General features: G+C 35.1%; 1 protein-coding gene across 3 annotated transcripts in view; it reads right to left on the reverse strand.

The window, feature by feature from the left end:
* VIRMA (vir like m6A methyltransferase associated) overlaps positions 1-21,908 on the reverse strand; it is a 63,605-nt gene that overhangs the window by 7,130 nt on the left and 34,567 nt on the right. For 2 of the 3 annotated variants that reach the window (XM_035011541.1, XM_035011540.1), the window contains exons 12-18: positions 20,327-20,420; positions 19,645-20,189; positions 18,875-19,110; positions 18,168-18,420; positions 15,518-15,735; positions 12,204-12,336; positions 44-196 (exon numbers count right to left, since the gene is read on the reverse strand). In XM_035011541.1, the coding sequence (XP_034867432.1) occupies positions 44-196; positions 12,204-12,336; positions 15,518-15,735; positions 18,168-18,420; positions 18,875-19,110; positions 19,645-20,189; positions 20,327-20,420 (1,632 nt within the window). The remainder of the gene's footprint in view (positions 1-43; positions 197-12,203; positions 12,337-15,517; positions 15,736-18,167; positions 18,421-18,874; positions 19,111-19,644; positions 20,190-20,326; positions 20,421-21,908) is intronic. The other variant, XM_035011542.1, reaches the window with a different exon arrangement.

A 21,908-nucleotide genomic window follows, 5' to 3' on the forward strand; every position in this document is an offset into this window, starting at 1 on the left:
AGCTGTTTTTATCTTGTTTCTGTTTTTGTTTTTCTTTTTTTACCAAAACAAGCTTCTCTAGTTCAAGGAACAAATTTTCTGGACTTTCTTCTTTGCTTTGTAGAAGCTGTTTTAACTCTGCAGCATTAATACTCATTGTCCGTGATGGATGAGTTCCCTCTACTTCCATGAGACCACTATCATCTCCACAACATCCCTGTAAATGTCACACACAAGTTAAATTTGAGAGCAGAGAAATTTGCAAAGATGCTTCCAAACTTATTCAGATATTTAAGCCATTTGCTGCAATCTTCCCCTCCATGTTTTGGTTTTACATCAGTACAAATGGCTAGTTTTAAGAAAGATTTAGTCAGCTCAAGGCTGAAATACGTCTCTTTGAATAAGACTCACATAATAAATAGGTAAGCACACATATTCAATTTATTAGCAGCCAGATTTCTCAACAAAAATATCCAATGCAAATACAATGGCACTTGCAGGACATGTAACATACTAATTGATACTCAATAAAATGCCTATACTATAATAAAGAACTGATAGAACCTGAATTTATCTTTCTGGGGTTAAGACAAACAACTAAAGAAAACAGTAACTACCGTATTTAAGGCTATATTCTGTCATGAAAAAAGTTAATATTTCCTGCTTTAAAAAGCCATATAATAATATGAATTTTGGCATGATAATAATTTAATACTAGAAAATTCATCCAGCAAACCAAATCTTGGTTCATGAAAATAAATCTATCCACATTGTCACATGTGATACAATGCTTAAGTAGTTCCAAATCTTTAGAACACAATCCCATTTTATTATTTTCATTTAGGTGTAATTAACATACGGTATTATATTAGTTTCAGGTATACAACAGTGAACTGATATTTGTATACATGGAGAACTAACCACCACAGTAAGTCTAGTTATCATCTGTCACCATACAAAGTTAATACAATATTATTGACTATATTCCCCATGCAGTGCCCATTTTATTTTTTTTTTAAGTTTATTTTTTTAGTAAGCTCTACACATGGAACTTGAACTCACGACCCCAAGATCAAGCGTTCGTTGCATGCTCTTCCAACTGAGCCAACCAAGCACCCCACATTAAATGGCTCAAAATGAATATAGTCTCTTAGAGGAGACTATACACACCAATCTAGATGCAGGATTTAGTATTTTTAAATAGGCATTAAAAATAAAAATTTTCTTTGGAGTTCCTAATTTATGTCTTATAACTGGACACATTTCAATGAAAATCATTATTATTATTTTTTAAGGATTTTATTTATTTATCTGAGAGAGAGAGAGCACAAGCTGAGGGGAAAGGCAGAGGAAGAAGGAGAAGCAGACTCTCTGCTGAGCAGGGAGCCCGATGAGGGGCTCGATACCAGGACCTTGGGATCATGACCTGAGCCGAAGGCAGATGTTTAACCAACTGAGCCACTCAGGCGCCCCAAATGAAAATTATTCTTAATAGATTCCCATTCAAACTGACACTATGCCTGAAGCACATATGTACCTTTCATAAACACTAGACTGAGGAAGTCACTTACTGTTGTGTTAAGGAAGAGGGTATATAGTTTTAATGAGAAATTCAATAAAATATTATAGGAGTTTTATTTGCTTTATTTGAAGGTGAGGGTAAAGGATAGGTTGACAATGGTCTAGCCTATGTTTTATTTTTTTTAAATAAAGGAAAATGAGTTAAAAATAAATCAGAGTGCACTGACAGAAACAGACTATACAGGGTTCTCTTTAAAGGAACTGTCCCCTGGGGCACCTGGGTGGCTCAGTTGTTAAGCGTCTGCCTTCGGCTCAGGTCATGATCCCAGAGTCCTGGGATCAAGCCCCGCATCGGGCTCCCTGCTCAGCGGGAAGCCTGCTTCTCCCTCTCCCACTCCCCCTGCTTGTGTTCCCTCTCTCTCTGTGTCTCTCTCTGTCAAATAAATAAATAAAATCTTTAAAAAAAAAAAAGGAACTGTCTCCTAAATGTTGATAAAATGGACAAATTAAAAGACTAACTATATTTTATAGAAATAAGTATATTAACCAGATTACAAATTATCAAGGTATCTGCTTCTTTCCTCACTCTGTTATTCATATCACTTTCACCAAGAGATATAAAGATTTAGTGTAGGTGAATCAGAAAATATTACAATGGTCATTATTTTTAAAGGTCAGAGACAACAGACTAAAATAATCAGTTAAAAGAAAGGGGGGAGAACTTATATCCACCCAAAAACCTGCACATAGATGTTTATAGCAGTTTTATTCATAATCACCAAAACTTGGAAACCACCAGGACGCCTTTCACTAGGTGAATGGATAAATAAAATGTAAGATAGCCACACAATAAAATATTATTCAGCGCTAAAAAGAAAAGAGCTATCAAGCCATGAAAAAATATGGAAGACTTGCTATATATTGTATGATTCCAATTATCTAACATTCTGGAAAGGCAAAACCATGCAGGGGGTAAAAAGATCAGTGGTTGCCAAGGGTTAAGAATGAATAAGTGGAGCACAGAAAATTAAAGGCAGTAAAATTATTGTGCAGGGCACTACAATGGTAGATATATATCATTATACATTTGTCAAAAACCACAGAATGTTCAATACCAAGGGAACCCTAATATAAACTATGGACTTTGATATGGGTTATGATAGTGTGTCAATGTGGATAATGGTATGGATTGTGATAATGTGTCAATGTAAGTCCATCGATATATCATTGCAATGCAGTAGGTGAGTAGGTTGATAGTAAGGGATATTAGAGGATAATAGGAGATAGTAAGGGAGCCTGTGCATGGGGGAGATGGGGGAACAAGGAGTATATGGAAACTTTCTGTACCTTCCACTCAATTTTGCTGTAAACCTAAAACTGCTCTAAAAAATCTAAAAAAAAAGGAGGATAATAAACTATGAATTAAAATATTCGGAACAATGCAAATTTTTCATCTCTCCATACTATCTCTTTTTCATTATTATGAGCAGAAATAGTTTTGAACAAAATAAAATGCATTTTACATTTTAATTCACTTACTTTGTACTAAAAGCCATCTTACAAAATCTAGGGTTGAATTTAGCACAATTTGAAATATTCTGTACACAAACTACTATTAGAAATAATAAGAAAAGAATTTGTTTAAGATTTTATTCATTTATTTCAGAGAGAGAGATACAGCGAGAGAGGGAACACAAGCAGGGGGAGCGGGAGAGGGAGAAGCAGGCTTCCCACTGAGCAGGGAGCCCAATGTGGGACTTGATCCCAGGACCATGGGATCATGACCTAAGCTGAAGGCAGACGCCCAAAGACTGAGCCATCCAGGCACTCCAGTAATAAAGAATTTTTAAGAAGATTTTTAAAACCGGGGCACCTAGGTGGCTCAGTCGTTAAGCGTCTGCCTTCAGCTCAGGTCATGATCCCAGTGTCCTGGATCGGGCCCCGCATCGGGCTCCCTGCTCGGCGGGAAGCCTGCTTCTCCCTCTCCCACTCCCCCTGCCTGTGTTCCCTCTCTCCTGTCTCTTTCTCTGTCAAATAAATAAATAAAATCTTAAAAAAAAAAAAAGAAGATTTTTAAAACCATACTCTACAAAATTATTTCAGGAAAATGAAAATGAAAATTCTATTAAATTTGTCTGTGATACAGTTTCAAATCAAATTGTATTCATTTGTCAAACACAGCTATTTGTATTAAACACAATGCTTCATATTAAATATATTGCTTGTATATTAAATATAATGTTAATTATAAATACATATATTTATGTAGTATAATTATAAATAAATATTAAATATAAGGCTTGTATTAGATCATACAAGACACTGTACAAGTACTCTGGGAAAGAGCTAGAAAGATATGCTTCCTGACCTAAGTGAGCTACTATTCAGAAAGTAGGATGGGAAATGGTAAAAAGGCCTGTGAATGATCTATGAAAAAGAAATCTAATAACATGCTTTAAAGTGTACAGAAAGAAAAGTGATCTCAAAGGCTTCACAAAGTGGGATGAATTAAACAGGCACTATGAACAGATTAGTTTTATCAAAAAAGAGAGAGAGAGACCAAAAGCTAAGAGATGTGTATATATAGATGAGATTTAAGGATGATGGCATAGTATAAAATGTTTTCTAAGGAAGAAGTGGTTGCAAAGGCAGCTTTTTGGTCATACAGTAAATAGTCTTCAATGCCATGCTAAAAAGTTTGGAATTTATTCAACAGACACCAAAAGTTACTGTAGGATGGAGGGACATGATCTGAGGTCTGATTTAGAAAGATATGAACTCCACAGAACTATTCAGAATATATGAGAGAAGTAAATGTTTTGAAGGAAACTGGAAAGAAGGCTGATAAAATACTCTGTAAGAAAATATCAATAAAGGTATAAGAATTAATTTTTTAAAACCTATTTATAAATTGTGGAGTGGAAAAGTACAGTAACTGAAATAAAAAATTCAGTAGAGGGGCTCAACCTTGAAGATAGGTCAGCTGAGATGAACTACTTTAACGAAGAGAAAGAAAAAAGAATGAAGAACCACAAACAAAACCTCAGAGACCTGCCGGGTACCATCAAGAGCACCAACATACATATAATAAGAATCCCAAAGAAAGAGGGAAGAGAGAAGAGTCACAAAGAATATATGAAGAAATAACGGCTGAAAACACTCCAAATTTAATGAAAAACATTAACCTATACTTCCAAAAGGACCAATAAAATCCAAGTAGAATAAACTCAAAGGAATTCATACTTAGACACATCATGATCAAACTATTAAGAACCAAAGACAGAGAATCTTGAAAGTAGTAAAAGTGACTCAGCTAATAAAAGGGATCCTCAATAAGATTAACTGATTTGTCATCAGAAACCAATCTAAGCCAGAATTTAGAGAGAAGACATATTTGAAGTGCTGAAAGAAAAATGCTATCAACCAAGAGTTCTATAACTGACAAAACTATCCTTCAAAAAAGAGGGAAAAATAAGACAGTCATAGATTTAAAAAAAAAAAAAAAAAAAGAATTCACTAGCAGACCTACTCCACAAAAAATACTTAAGGGAATCCTTCAAACTGATATGAAAGGACATTAAATAGCAACTTAAATCCACATGAAAAAATAAAGAATGTCAGTGAAGTATATATAGGTAAAAGGCAATAGTAACATTATTTTTGTTCATAACTCTTCTTCTCCTATCTGAACTGCAAGACAATAAAATAAAGCAATGATGACAAAACTGTGTAGATGGGCTCATAATGTATAAAAATGTAATTTGCATGAGGTATAAAGCTATACTGTAGCATTTTTTTATATACTATTAAAATTATGTTGTATTAACGTGAAGCAGATTGTATTCAATTAAGGTGTTAAATGTAGTACTCAGGAAAACCACTAAGAAAATAACTTAAAAAAAAAAAAGCAAAAGAAATAACAAAAAAAGTTAAAATGGGGATGCCTGGATGGCTTAGCTGGTTAAGCGTCTGCTTTCAGCTCAGGTCGTGATCCCAGGATCCTGGGATTGAGTCCTGCATCGGGGTCCTTGCTCAGGGGGGAACCTGCTTCTCCCTCTGCCTGCTGCTCCCCTTTCTTGTCCTCTCTCTCTCTCTGTCAAATAAATAAATCTTTAAAAAAATAAGTTAAGGGCGCCTGGGTGGCTCAGTTGGTTAAGCGACTGCCTTCGGCTCAGGTCATGATCCTGGAGTCCCAGGATCGAGTCCCGCATCGGGCTCCCTGCTCAGCAGGGAGTCTGCTTCTCCCTCTGACCCTCCTCCCTCTCATGCTCTCTTTCATTCTCTCTCTCTCAAATAAATAAATAAAATCTTAAAAAAAAAAAGTTAAAATGCAAAGTAGTAAATATCTATTTAACACAAGATATAATAGAGATAAAGAGAAAAAAGGTTATGTAGAAAGTAAATAACAAAACACCAGACATAAATCCTATCAGTAATTAGACATAAATAGATTATACCAATCAAAAGAAATTGGCAGAATGTAAAAGAAACAAACACCATCCAACCATATGGTATCTACAAGGGACACACTTTATTTATGTAGGCTCCACACCCAACATGGAGCAGAACTCACAAGCCTGAGATAAATAGTTGCATGCTCCACCAACTGGGCCAGCTAGGTGCCCCAAGAGACACACTTTAGATTAAAAGATACAAACAGATTGAAAGTAAAAGGGTAGAAAAAATATATATACCATACAAACAATAACCAAAACAGAACTAGAGTGGCTATACCAATAATTCAAAATAAAGGTTTAGACATAAGTTATTACGAGACAGAAGTTATTATTAGAGATGAAGAAAGACATTTTATAATAACAAAAGCATCAATCCATCAGGAAGACAAACATGAACATATATGCACCTGACAGTAGAGCTCAAGATGCTGGAAGCAAAAACCTGATGAAGTAAAGGGAGAAATAGACATTTCAACAATAATAGTTGGAGACTTCAGTCTCCTACTTTCAGTAGTGGGTAGAATTAGGCAGAAAATCAACACGGAAACAGAAGGCTTCAACAACTATAAACCAACTACTCCTAACAGGCATGTATAGAACATGCAACCAAACAGTGGCAGAAGACACATTCTTTTCAAAGGCACATGGAATATTCTCCAGGATAGCACATACCCTATTCTGTAAAACAAGCCTCAACAAAGTATGCTCTCTGACCACAATGGAATGAAGTTAGAAATCAATTACAGAAGGAAATTTGGAAAAGTCACACCTATGTGAAAATTAAACACACCCCTAAATAACCAATGGGCCAAAGAAAAAATTACAAGGGAGATTAGAAAATCCTTAGAGATGAACAAAACCAAAAACATGACATGCTACAAGCAGTGTACAGAAGAAAATTTATAGCTGTAAATGCCTACATTTAAAAATAAAAACATATAAATAAATAAATAGAAAATCTCAAATTAATAATAACCTAACCTTCCACCTGAAGAAATTAGGAATTGAAGAGTAACCTCAAAACGAGTAGAAGGAAAAAAACAATAAGAATAAAAGCAGAAATGAACAAATAGAAAATAGAAAAATAATAGAAAAAATCAAAGAAGGGGTGCCTGAGTGTTTCAGTCGGTTCAGCGTCCAACTCTTGATTTCGGCTCAGGTCATGATCTCAGGGTTGTGAGATTGAGCCCTATCGGGCTCCTCGCTCAGCAGGGATCTACTCAGGATTCTCTCTCTCTCACTCCCTCTGTCCCTCCCCCTACTGCTCACACACTCTCTCTCTCTCAAAAAAAAAAAAGAAAGAAAGAAAAGAAAAAAATCAAAGTAACCAAAATTTGGTTATCTGGAAAGAAAAAAACAACAAAACTGACAAACCTTTAGCTAAACTAACCAAAAGGAGAAAAAAAAGAGAGAGAAGACTCAAACTATGAAAATCAAGAATGAAAAAGAGGACACCATTAACAATCTTACAGATGTAGGAAAGTTTATAAGGAAATACTGTTAACAACATATTCCATCAAGTTAATGTAGTTGAACGAAGAGGAACAAATTCCTAAAAAGCCACAAACTACTGAAACTGACAAGAAAAAACAGAAAATCTGAAGAGATTTATATTGAGTAAAGCAATTTAATTAGTTTCAAAAACACTTTACACAAAGAAAAGCCCAGGTCAAGATGGCTTCACTGGTGATTCTACCAAATGTTTAAAAAATGAATACAATCCTTCATACATGCTTCCAAAAAATAAAAGCAGAAAGAACACTTAACAGTTCACTCTATGAGACCAAAGATGCCACAAGAAAAAAAGCTGTAGGCCAATATCCCTATAAATAGAGACCCAGGGGTGCCTGGGTGGCTTAGTCGGTTAAGCATCTGACCCTTGATTTCGGCTCAGGTCATGATCTCAGCATCAGGATTGAGCCCTGCATCAGGCTCCATGCTCGCACGGAGTCTGCATGGGATTCTCTCCCTCTCCCTCTGTCACTCCCCCTGCTTGGGTGAGCGCTCTTTCTTTCTCTATAAAATGAATAAATAAATATTAAAAAAAAAAAATAAGACCCAAAATTCCTCAATAAAACTGAATCCAGCAACATATAAAAAAGACCATACATCAAAAAAAAAAAAAAAAAAAAAAAAGGATCATGTATCATGACTAAGTGGGATTTATCCCAGGAATACAGGGCCAGTTCTACATGTGAAAATCAATCAATATAATATACATCAATAGAACATGGAGAAAAACATGATCATCTCCAAAAACAAAGAAATACTAGGCGCCTGGGTGGCTCAGTTGGTTAAGCGACTGCCTTCAGCTCAGGTCATGATCCTGGAGTCCCTGGATGGAGTCCCGCATCGGGCTCCCTGCTCAGCAGGGAGTCTGCTTCTCCCTCTGACCCTCCCCCCTCTCATGTGCTCTCTCTCATTCTCTCTCTCTCTCAAATAAATAAATAAAATCTTAAAAAAAAAAAAAAAGACAAATAGCATTTAACAAATACCACAACCTTTCATGATAAAAACATACAACAAACTAGGAACAGAAGTATTTCTTCAACTGATAAAGGGTACCTATGAATAACCATAGCGAACACTGTATTTCATTGTGAAAGACTGAAAGTCTTCTCCCTATGATCAGGAACAAGACAAAGATGTCAATTCTCGCTACTTTTATTCAATATGTACTGGAGGTTCTTGCAGGGGCAATTAGGCAAAAAAAAAAGAGAGAGAGAGAGAGAGAAAAGAAAGAAAGAAAGAAAGAAAGAAAGAAAGAGAGAGAGAGAGAGAGAGACAGAAAGAAAGAAAGAAAGAAAGAAAGAAAGAAAGAAAGAAAGAAAGGGAAAGGAGAAAGAAGTTAGACTATCTTATTTGTAGACAGCATGATCTTGTATATAGAAAATCCTAAGAAAACCACAAAAAAACTATTAGAACTAAAAAACAAGTTCAGCAAAGTTATAGGATACAATATCAATATACAAAAATCAACTATTTTTCTAAACACTAGCAAAAAACAATTCAAAAATGGAAAGTAAGAATTTCATTTACAACAGCATTTAAAAAATTCCCAATTTTTTTTAACTTTTTTTTTTTTAAGATTTTATTTATTTATTTGACAGAGAGAGACACAACAAGAGCAGGAACACAAGTGGGGAGGAGAGGGAGAAGCAGGCTTCCCGCAGAGCAGGGAGCCTGATGTGGGGCTCGACCCCAGGACCCTGGGATCATGACCTGAGCCGAAGGCAGAAGCTTAACCGACTGAGTCACCCAGGCGCCCCAAAAATTCCCAGTTTAGAGCCATAAACTTAACAAAAGAGGTACAAGATCTGTATATGGAAAACTACAAAATATCTTAGAAAGGAATCAAAGACAATCTAAATAAATGGAAAGCCATGCCATGTCCATGGATATGAAGATTTAATAGTATTAAGATAGTAATACTCCCCAAATTGATCTACAGATTCAGTACACAATCCCTATCAAAATCTCAGCAATCTTTTTGCAGAAACTGATATAAAGACAGAAAAGTAGATTAGTGGTTGCCGTGGCCTAGGAAAAAGGGGGAATGGGGAGTTTCTGTTATGGGCACAGAGCTTCTTTTCGGAATTCTAAAAGCATTCTGAAATTAGATAGTGGTGATGGTTGCACAATTCTATGAATACACTAAAAACCACTGAAATGTCAGTTTAAAGGAGTGAATTTTATGAGATGTAGATCATATATCAATAAAAGTGTTATGAAAAAAGCAGCAGCAAGAAGGAAATCTAAGGTAATAGTGGTGAAATACAAAGAAATGAAATATGAACGTTTTTATGAATAAAACTGACAGGAATGACAGCTGCTAAAGAGGATGAAGAAAAGGGGGAAAGTTGACTATTATTTCATCATTTCTATCTTGAAGGGCAAGGAAGATCATGATATAAAAGTAGGGCAGATGAAAGATAAATCAAGTGTATATGGGAAGATAATGAATTTGGTTTTGGATATTCAGAGATTCTATCAAGTAGCCAAGGGCAGAGACAGGAGAGAGAGAGGGGAGGAAAACAGAGGAGAGGGAAAGGAGCCAGGTACGATACTAGAAGGTATAAGATCTATGTCACAGATAGAAATGAAGCAATGGAGGGGGGGCATTTTCCTCTGATTAAGGGAGGAAAACAATAGATTAGAAAGAACAGGGATAGAATCCAAGAGAGAGTGAAAGGATTTAGAAACCAAACAGGATGACCTTGATCTTCTCAGTGAAAGAGGTGAGAAAAGGAAACACATTGATAAGGGATGAATAAAAGCATTAATTAGCAGTCCTGAGGGCCCAGTAGCTCCTGGATAATAAAAATGAACAGTGGTTAGTGATTTTTGATTAGGAACTGTTTAATTGATGACGTAAGAAAATCTGTCAAACTGATTTATTAACAACACACCACTTAGGATGTGATAAAACTAATAAGCTAATAAGTAGTCTTCCATTAAGTAAAAACTCTAAAATTCCTAACAGTAGCTACAGTCCTACCATTAAATATGCTCTTTATCTTTCAGAATCAAAATCTGATCTTTCAGAATCAAAGCATCTGGTCAACTTAATCGCTTTAATAAAGTACATCTGACACAAAACAAACACAAATTTGCTGATAAAATCGGCACAAAAATAACTACAAACACAACAGGCAGCCAAGAAGTACTAACTAAAGTAAATTTTTTTTTTTAAAGTAGGTTCCATGCCCAACATGAGGCTTGAACTCACAACCTTGAGATCAAGAGTCACATGCTCTACCAACTGAGCTGGCCAGGCACCCCTTACTGAAAGAAATATTAATATAAATTATATGCGTAAGAGAAATACACTACAGTAAATTTAATTTTTTCTTATGAAATAATCCCATATTATATTTGCTTTGGTAGAACTGTACTAAACAGGTCTGCCACAACTCTTCCCAAACAGAAATCTTAAATATGAGCTGAATTTCTCAAACCAGTGTTGACAGAATACAGACCTACAGATGTTAATAGCTATATGTACCTGCATGCTCGCACACACGTTATACACACACATGCAATATTTTGCAGGCAATACATTTGGAAAAGCTAGATTCAATTGCAGTAAAGTAAGTTTCTATTTATCTAGGAACTTTTAGAGCTTTTACTATACTAATGTGTATAAGTAAGTTCCATCATGAGAGATATTTCCAAACTTATCTGACCACAAATACTTTTTAAAGGCAAGCCTATTAAATATTAAAGGTTTCTGGAATTGTGTCCACAACATATATCATGATTTTGGAAAATACTAATGAGAGAAATTCTTTTTTTTTTTTAATTTTTATATATTTATTTGATAGAGCACACAAGTAGGGGGAGAGGCAGAGGGAGGAGCAGGCTCCCCATTGAGCAGGGAGCCAGATGCGGGGCTCGATCCCAGCACCCTGGGATCATGACCTGAGCTGAAGGCAGACGCTCAACCAAATGAGCCACACAGGAGCCCGAGAAATTCTTAATTAGATTTTAACGTAAGATTTTAGAGTTGGGGAAATAATCTTTAATTTGTATCTATGATGGATTCAAAACACCCTAGTATAATAAACTTTACAATCACTCCAAAATCAACGTCCAAAACACAATCAACAAATGTTCAATTAAATGACTGTAGAGAAATACTTGATTAAGAGACTGATAAAATTTGAATATTCTGAGTGTCCCTGGCAAGGTAACTCAATGTAAAAAATTATTTTTTACTTTAGTAAAAAATGAAGGCACTAGAGGTACCTGGGTGGCTCAGTCGGTTAAGCAGCCAACTCTTAATTTTGGCTCAGGTCATGATCTTGGGATCCTGGGATCAAGCCCCGAGTCAGGCTCCAAGCTCAGAGGAAACTTTGCTTGAGGATTCTCTCTCTCCCTCTCCCTCTGCCCCTCCCCCACTCATGCGTGCGTTCTCTCTAAAAAATAAATAAATAAACCTTTAAAAAAAAAATGAAGGCACTATGGGCAGTATTTTTCTCTAAGCAGCCTAGTCATAGAGTATTTACAAATTAATGATGCTTAATAAATTTAAAAAGAGTTCAATACATTCTGTTCTTAAACATCTTTTTTATAAATCAAAAACTTGCATTTATAGTGGGATAAGGGCACAGAAAAAAACATTATTCTAAGTTCAAACTTCCAAAACACATCCTAAGATATTTTTGAATGGAAGTGATTTTTTTAACTTATGACAAAGTTTGTAAATTTAAAAAATATCAAATACATATATATATGTACACTTACCATTGTGTCAGAGTTAAGAATTTGTCTCATAAATTCCAAAAATGAAGACGCAAGTTCACCTGTGTCCTTACTAAATGTGCTGACCACTCGTTTCAGTAAACTATGCAAAGCATTACTGTTTTTCCTTAAAGAACTGTAAATAAATAGAGAGGATATGTCTTGAAATTTGAATGTATAAATCTAGTATAAGAAATAAACTATCTCCAGTTGAGACAGAACAAAATTCAGTCCACCGTTTAAAAAATGTTTTGGTGTGGCTATGTACATAAACCATTTAACAAGGTAATATCTACAGATACCTCCTTTTAAAAATAAACTTCAAGCTCTTAAAGAAAACATTCTCCCCCAAAAAAGAAAATATTTACCCCAAATGTAAAGATATAAAACTTAGCAAAAGAAACTTCGAGGTTTCCTATTTTTATACTTCTTTACAGCCTGAGGATTTCTCTAAAATAAGGAGGCTATAGCTGTCTCAGAAACCTGACCAGAAAGGCTGATTTACGTAACAACTACAAAAAATAACTATCTTTATGGCACTATAATCTGATAGAAGGAAATCAAGGATATAGGCTGGGGATCTACAAACCTTTTATGTAAAGAACCTGATGGTACATATGTTATGCTTTGCAGGCTATACAACAACACTTGTACATATACAACACAACAGCAGTCTCTCTATACACAGCAGCAGTCTCACTTATAACTACTCAACTGCTTGTGTAGTGTGGGAAAGCAGCCATAAACAATACATAAATGCTGACTATGTTCCAATAAAACTCTATTTACAAACACTGGTAGTGGGCTGGATTTGGCCTGTGGCCCATGGTTTGTCAACCCATGATACTGACAGATTTAAGCATAACAATCAATCATGACAATATACAGTCCTGATAAAATTATTCTAAACATTTACACAGCTCTTTGTTGATCAACAGAGAATTTCAAGGGCAAAGTATTCTAATATTCAATTGTGTCCTTTAAGTTGTAATAATTCATAATTTGTCAAAATGAAAATAAGATTATATTAACACTAAACATGCAGTGTTTGTATTTAAAAGATGTGGTTGGATTCTGAGATGCCACCATAGGAGACTTTGGTAAAGTAATACAAAAGAGAGAAAGATAAAGACTCCTGCTCTTGAGAACTTTATAAAATTATGAAATGAATAAGGCACAACAAACAGGAACGAGATCAAATACAAAGACAGATAATATGATTAATAAAAAAAAGCATGGGTTTACACCAATTACTAGCCTCTACATATAACCTTAGGCAAATGAGCCTTACTTCCATGACCTATCAAAAACTGGAGTGCCCTACATACCTATTAGAATGTCTAAAATTTAAAAAACTAACAATACCAAAATGTGGTTATTTTTGTTGCTCAACTTGTAAAGAAGTTGTCTATAAAAAAGTAGTGCACTGGAATCTGTATGCAGCTGTGGTGATAAACACATGACTCTGTGCATTTGTCAAAATCCACAGAACTGTACAACATGAAACACGAACGAGGTTACAAGGAAAGGGAGAAAACTAAAATCAACATCTGATATTGGAGTCAAAATGTCAGTATGTACTCATTTTAAAAAATACATACATACAAATAAATATATACAAAAACAAATGTAAATGTGTATATGCATGAGTTAGGACACATGCATGTATTTCCTAGCTCTATCCAATGGGAAGAACCAAAATCAGTGATACAAGTTGAACAACAAAATGAGTAACAACAGCATTAGATTATCATACAAAGAAAAAATTAATGTCCATTAAGTCCATACTAACATAAATCCCTAAATAAGTACACAAATGAGGGAAAAGAGATAATTCTTCCTTACAGGATAATTAATAAATTAAAAAAGGAGTAAGAGAAATAGGAAATTTGCATTAAGACACCACAGTAAAAACTGCCACACCCAAGATTCACTGATGAATACTAAAATAAGTGAACAAAAGTTTCAAGCAGAAATAAGATATTTGCATAGTCTCAAAATATATTCTACAAAATATTTAGTAATTAAAAGTGGGAAATTATTAGGTTTACGGTGCAAAATTCTGACAGACAGCATCTCAGTCAAGTGATCAAAGTGAGTATCACCAAGAAATACTTGAGTGGATGGTGATAACATTTACTGGGATGAACAGACAGAAACAATGCTTGAAGCAAGAATATCAAGGGCTCTGCTTTAGATCTATTCAGTGTGAATTGTCCATTAAACAACCAAACAGAGATGTCAAATAGATGGATGGGTTATTTGGAGCTTAGCAGAAAAATTAGAGCTAGAGGGAGAAAAGGGAATAGGTTAAGACAATTTAGGAAAAGATTACCGACAGGAAAAAGGCCAGAAACATGAATCCAGCAAAGCCAAAAACATCACAGATAATGCTATGGCAAATGTATACAAAGGGTATTTGTAAGAGCTAGGAATGGAGGAATCAAGGAAAGTTTTTTTGCTTTCTTGGAGGTAAAGAATATGAGTTTTAAAGGATATAGAGTAAATACCCAGGCAATAGGAAAAAGGACATTCCACAAGTAAAATGTAAAGACTATAGTGAGAGACGGGATGGGGTAGGAGGAGGAGGAAAACTTGGATTTTCAGCAGGTGCTACCAACAGAGAGAGAATATAAATGAGGAGACAGGTTTATCAGAAGGAAGTAGAGAAAGTAGGAGCCAGAACCAAACACGGTATTTGGAACATAAGTTTTCAACCAATGTTGTAAGAATTAATGAGAGGCACAAACGTATGTTTCTTCCTCCTTTCTATCTCATAATCCTACATACTTCTACAAATTCCCAAGGAAATCTACACAGTATCCAGCTACCTTCCTAGAGAAGAAAAAGATTAGGGCATGGACAGAGAGACTAGAGCAGAAATTATACTTGAGGTTTAAATTATCTCAAATTAATTTTATCTCAGCCATTCCTCTTACAGAATAAAAAACACAGAATCAGTACTTTTAGCTTTAGGGTCCATAGTACCGCACCATCATCACTTTTGAAGGACTACAGGTAAATATATCAACAAAGCAAATATAGTGGGAATAAACATCCCTGGAACAGTAAGATTCCCTTCTTAAATACTGTAAGATGACCACATTAATTTGTCTATCTATTCAATTTATAATTTTAATCCTGAAGATTTTATTACTAGCACACTTCACTGCTAACAAACCTTTTCCATAAATACAAATTTCTCCACATGAAAGAAATCATATCTCCAACTTTCTATAATTAGCTATGAATTAATCAATTTGGGGAGGAGTGACAGTAAAAAATTAAGTCCAAGAATATATTAAATTAAGCATTACCTTTTTAAATGAAATAATCCATAATCATGCTCTGCAAGAAACATCATTGTTCTGACACATGTCAGTAAACAGTTGTAACTGCTCTCAGAGTTAGCTAGCATAGCCAGTAAACAGTCACAGATTAAGGCCATCAGTTCTTTGTTTGGTAGAGAGTTGGAGAGCTGCTCCAGTTCAGAAATAGAACCTTCAGAAGAGTTTGGCAAAATAAGAGCAATGTCCTGTGAAGGAGGAGAGGAGTAGGGGAAAAATTTTTCATTATTATGACCATCAATTCACATTTTTATATTAGGAATACATACCAATTAATACTTAGTAATTACCTCATCAAAATATTGTTACCTTCCTATGCTAAATATAAATTCAAACACAAAGAAGTCATTTTGCTCTTCTATAAAAGGTGATACAAAAATATACACTTAAAGAAATAAAGACAAACATTTTACAATATTTTTACTTTAGAAGAACGTCATATCCATTCATTTGGCTCTATGCCCAAAGAGCCTGAAACTCATGACACCAAAATCAAGAGTTGCACGTTCTACCAACTGAGCCAGCCAGGTGCCCCTAAAAATTTTTCCTTCCACGTCACAGTGAGTGTAGTTTCTATCTTCAAATGGTTAAGTGAACTACTTTTGGTACTAAAATACTTTAAATCATTGTATTATTGATTCATTTGAATATTTTTTTAATTTATAAAGAAATCGTTCAGTGAAATAAAATTTTTTAAAAAGATTGTATTTGTTTATTTGAAAGAGTGAGCAAAAGCACATGTGAGCTGGGGGTGGGGGGGAGAGGAAGAGGAAAAGAATCCCAAGCAGACTCCCTGCTGAGCACAGAGCCAGATTGTGGGGGGTAGGGGGGCTTGATCTCATGACCCTGAGATCATGACCTGAGCCAAAACCAAGAGTTGGATGCTTAACCCACTGAGCCACCCAGGTGCCCCTCAGTGAAATAAATTTTAATAAACATATCCATATTGGGGTGCCTGGGGGGCTCAGTGGGTTAAGCATCTGCCTTCAGCTTGGGTCATGATCCCAGTGGGATCAAGCCCCACATCGGGTTCCCTGCTCAGCAGGGAGTCTGCTTCTCCCTCTCCCTCTGTCTGCTGCTCCCCCTGCTTGTGCTGTCAAATAAATAAAATCTTAAAAATAAATAAATAAACATATCCATACTGGAATTTAAAACATCACAGAAAGAAATGGATGGAGCAAATAAACATTTAAGCAGTCTTCCAAGTAAATATTTTCCTCCAGTTTTTATATACTTTTAAAATTCAAGTTTTTCAATGCTCAAGCAAGTTTAACCAACAATAAAAATTCCCACCACTCTTTTTATAAAAGTAAATAAAATAGATTTTACAGAAACATTTTTGGGTATGTCTCATCGCCCTTAATCACTTCAACATACCGCAAACTAAGATTCAACATGGGTTAAAACTATAAAACAAAGTTTGAATCAGAAGGAAAATATATAAGATGAGGCCAAGAATGAGGTTTATGTGAACAGGGCAGCTAGGGTGCTATAGTGTCATTCAGATTAGTCATAAAACCCGACGTGGATTATATAACACCAGTCAAAAGGACATTTTAAGTTATAAGGACTTTTAAATATCCTTTCTACCAGGTCCCAAACTATTTCAATCAGATCCCCTTTTCGTGAAAACAAGTCACACCAAAAATGTTTCTTCTTGATTTAAGTGTTAAATGTAACCAAACTGGATTTTTGTCAGCTGAAAAAAGATAATCTTCCAACATGGGATCCTATTAAAAATATTCTGCCTGAAAAAAAATCACATCTGATGATTAGATAGCAGGAGCATTATGATAAGCGAAAGTACCAATATGTACAGAAATCTTCAAAGATCTTGGGCACCTGGATGGCTCAGTTGGTTGGGCAACTGACTCTTGGTTTCGGCTCAGGTGGTGATCCTGGGTTATGGGATCAAGCCCAGCACTGAGCCCCATATCAGGCTCCATGCTTGGCCCAGAGTCTGCTTAAGATTCTCTCCCTTTCCCTCTCCCTCCCCCTTGCCCCTCTCCCCACTTGTGTGTGCACTTTCTAAAATAAATAAAATCTTAAAAAAAAAGACAAAGAAATCTTCAAAGATCTCAATCACAATGGGCTTTAAAAGTTAAAACAATTATCATTAACTCATGGAATTATAAACTGGAAGCCAATATTATAGAGAGGCAGAAATACTATAGTCAACATCTGTAAGCAGAGTAGTCTGAAACACACTAAAACTGTAGTCGTCTCTGATACCTTCAAAAGTTGTCCTAATGAGAACATGATATTATTAATTCAACCAATCACAAAGCTATAAAATTCAAGAATCTGTGTATAAGTGGCAGGAAAATGAAAATACTAGACATAACCAACCCCAAAGAAATCAGTGGCACATAAAGCAACTACCCAAGGATGCAATCTCATAAAGAAAAAGAGACTTCAGAGAAACCTGTGAAATACAAACCTAAAGAAAGCTATGAAGCACCAAACCATTTTATTGTTGGTTCACTAGTCAAACTGATCTCCCTAAACAACCGGATTAATACAACAGATGAGATCTCTGTGTTCACAGCCAAGATTTATATCAAGAGAAGCTTTTCAACCATACACAAACACACAGAATTTATAAAATAACCATAAATACCTGATCACAGAGAGACTGCAAAATGGATGTGATATATTCAACACACTGTTGGCGAATAACACTGTCTCCAGGAGACCGCACCAAAGCTAACAGATCCTGGAATATTTCTGCATATCTTTCGTCACCTTTAATAGTTCCATTAATTAGATGCAAAATAGCTAATTTACAAGCTTTGTGTGAAGCCAGAGCATCAAGAAGAGCAAGCAACCTGGTGGTTTGGCTAGTATACTGTTTTTCTTTATCTTCTGAAGTGCTGAAATAAAATCAATACATTTAGTAAACAATATACTTAATTTTAGGGCATTATTTAACTAATATTTATTTTTCAACACATATTATGATATACAAATCTTGTATAAAACATTTCATTCCTTGGATATGACGACTCTCTGGAATTTTACAATTACTATAAAATTTTATAAATTCAGATTTCAGTATCTTTAAATCAGAGTACTTCATAGTTCACCTTTCAAACACCCAAAATCAAGACTTTCAAGGTATCTTGCACATGAAATTGTTTTCTAATTAAAAATAATCTACATATATTCATATACATACATACACGTATATGTATATATGTATATATTTATATGTAATATATATTATCTAAGCATTCTAAACCCTGATTTCCAAATTCTAAGTGAAAAAAAATGTATCTGTATCAAGAATAACTTGAGGAAAAAATTTTTAATGCAAAATGAAAATACCTTTGCAAGTCTTCTACAATCAAATCCAACACAGTTCTCATAATCAGAAGTGCAGTTGGTGAGGCAAGGTCACACAATTGAACACAAATACGCCGTAACATGTGTTGAATGGGCTGGCAGGTTGTGCCAGAGAAAGAGCGAACTATTTCTTGGAGCAACTTTGCTTGAACATGAAGGTGCATGCTCCACAATTTTCGGGTGTTGAGTGCCACTGATATATCATGTGGCTCAATAACCTGTTAAAAAAGTATATTGTATGTGTACGTAGATTTTTTTTAATATTTATTTATAGTCACAAAAACTGTTCAGGAAGAACTGTTATGAAAAGAACATCTTTACTACATGCTTAAAACATTTTTCTATTATACAATTAAACATTCGCTTGAATTCAATGCATCTAGAAAATCTGATTGTTCTCAGGTTAGCAGTCAGTAGAGCAGAGTCCATTGGTGAACCAACCTAGTTAATGGCAAATTCTAACACATGATAAAGGGAAAAAAAGGCTTTAAAAATAACAAAAGTACAAGTATACAGAACAGCATAATAAAATTCACATTAACAAAAATTTATTTAAAATGTTGCCCCCATATTTCTTTAATGACCAACTTGCTTCAGTTTTATCTCACCCTCATCCAGTTATTTTATGTCTTTTTTAGGGGAAGGGGATGAGGGCAGTGGGTTTGTTTGTTTTTTTTAGTAACAAAATCACTGGCTTTTTTAAAAGTGTTACTGGAGTCATTTATAAGATGCATGTTATATGGAAGTGATACCTGAGTTGTTTGCATGGGCAATGGTAGAGGCAGCAGCTCTGAAAGTAGTATGAGTCCAGAAAAAAATCCTTCAGGAATCTTCAAGATTGAAGAAAGAACTTCTTTCAACATTAAAGACCAAGTATTATTGGCCAGAGTCTCTTCTGAGATTGTGAGTTTTTCGTTAACTCCTTGTGTAAAAGTCAGTAAGATATCAATGATATCATTTTGAATTTTCTGTTCATCACTATCCAAACGACCTGAGAGAGGGATAGAGCACAGGAGCATGTGTAAAGTCACAAGTGCTGAAGGAACACGCATGTCCTTAAACTCAAAGGATCCACCTCTCAGGAGTTCCGTTAACATTGTTTTAAGAAGACTGAGTGTGCAGCGAGCCATTGAAATAGTAGTAACTCTGTGAAGGGTAGTCCCCATGTTGACATGGAGCCTCCAAGGCTGAGTCAGAATACTGTTCAATTTTTGTAGAACCCGAATAAAGGTGTCCATTCCTTCAGCAGAAAAAAGCTGAATAACGGCAAGATTCCATTTCAGGTCTTTCTGTTGACCTTTATATAGGATAAGGGGAAAAAAAACTAATTACTTATATGTTAATAATTAGTTAAGATTTTTTAATATTTTATTTAATAAATAGCATTTATACTAGGATTTAAGAATAGTTTTTAAAGTATAATAGCCATATTACCTTCAACAGGAGGTGGTGGACATGCCACATTACAGAGAACACGCAAGGCAGTGGTAAGGCCAACTCCTTCTGGGGTCATCAAATTATCAATATTCTTTAAAAATAAAAATGAACAGAAAGTTTAATTTCTTGGTGCTTGGATATGAATCAAGAAAAAATTCCCAAGAAGGCATTAATTAAAAATATGAGTTTCATGTTAAGTACTTACACCATTTTAAGTTTAAGTAAATTTAAAACATGAATAAAACTAATGAAGTTTTGGGTGCCTGGGTGGCTCAGTCGGTTGAGCGACTGCCTTTGGCTCAGGTCATGATCCCAGGGTCCTGGGATCGAGTCCCACATCGGGCTCCCTGCTCTGCGGGGAGCCTGCTTCTCCCTCTCCCACTCCCCCTGCTTGTGTTCCCTCTCTCGCTGTGTCTCTCTCTGTCAAATAAATAAATAAAATCTTTAAAAAAAAAAAAAAAACTAATGAAGTTTTTATAAAGGTTATTTTATAAAATTAATAATTGCCAAGTTCAAGTATATTAAAAAGTACAGATTAAAATGAAAGTAACATACAAAAATGAATGAGACTCCCTGTATTAAGAATTTAAAATAGTTCTTTTTCATATACTCTTTCTATATACCCTCCCTCCCAAAAATGATTTTACAAAGCCCTGTGGGTACTAAACCTCTTTCAAAACTAAGGAAGCAACAAGGAATGTTTTAGCACTACATAACATACACTTCAAAGCAGATACCACAGGAATCTGGTTGCGATGACCAGTTAGGGCATGGTTAAAGGGAAAAGAAATACAATTGCCTATGTCCTTAGCAGCTGCCCATGCTATGTTTCCTGACAACAAATAAGTTATGTGTAAGTTTCTTTGTTTTTGTAGTTTCCACAGAGCAGCATAGATGGTTTTGAAAAAACTCTGAAGAAGTTTTTTATGAAGAATTTTAAAATGTTACTATTTCAGCTGCTAACCCTCAGAGGAGAAACTTAAAAAGAAAAATAAGAAAATTCCTGGGCACCTGGGTGGCTCAGATGGTTAAGCGTCTGCCTTCGGCTCAGGTCATGATCCCAGGGTCCTGGGATCGAGTCCCACATCGGGCTCCCGGCTCAGCGGGGAGCCTGCTTCTCCCTCTGACCCTCTCCCCTCTCATGCTGTTTCTCTCTCGCTCGCTCTCCAAAAAATAAATAAAATCTTAAAAAAAAAAAAAAGAAAATTCCTTTCCCCTATACATTTTTTCTATTTCTTCCTTGCTGCCTTTCCACAATAATTCCACAAATTACATAAAGCAGCATGGAGCACACAGAGAAGTTTCACTCTCAGATCAACTGTTTTTGGTATATCTTGGAATGAGAATCTCTTATTATTAACTATAATTAATGGATAAGGATTTAAATAAAAATAAAAATTCTTTTAATTACAGCATGTAATTTAAATTTCTAGAGCTAAATTTCTTATTGGTTAAAAACTTTTACCCAAGCATATAATCTTTATTGGACACCTTATACATTCTCCTGACCATGCACAAGTACCCTGAACACATGACCATCTACATTTATAGGATCTATTGTACTTCTGCCAAATAAAAG

The sequence above is a fragment of the Mirounga leonina genome, unplaced genomic scaffold (assembly GCF_011800145.1).
Source record: "Mirounga leonina isolate KUSES-001 unplaced genomic scaffold, KU_Mleo_1.0 Mir_165, whole genome shotgun sequence".
Taxonomy (NCBI): domain Eukaryota; kingdom Metazoa; phylum Chordata; class Mammalia; order Carnivora; family Phocidae; genus Mirounga; species Mirounga leonina.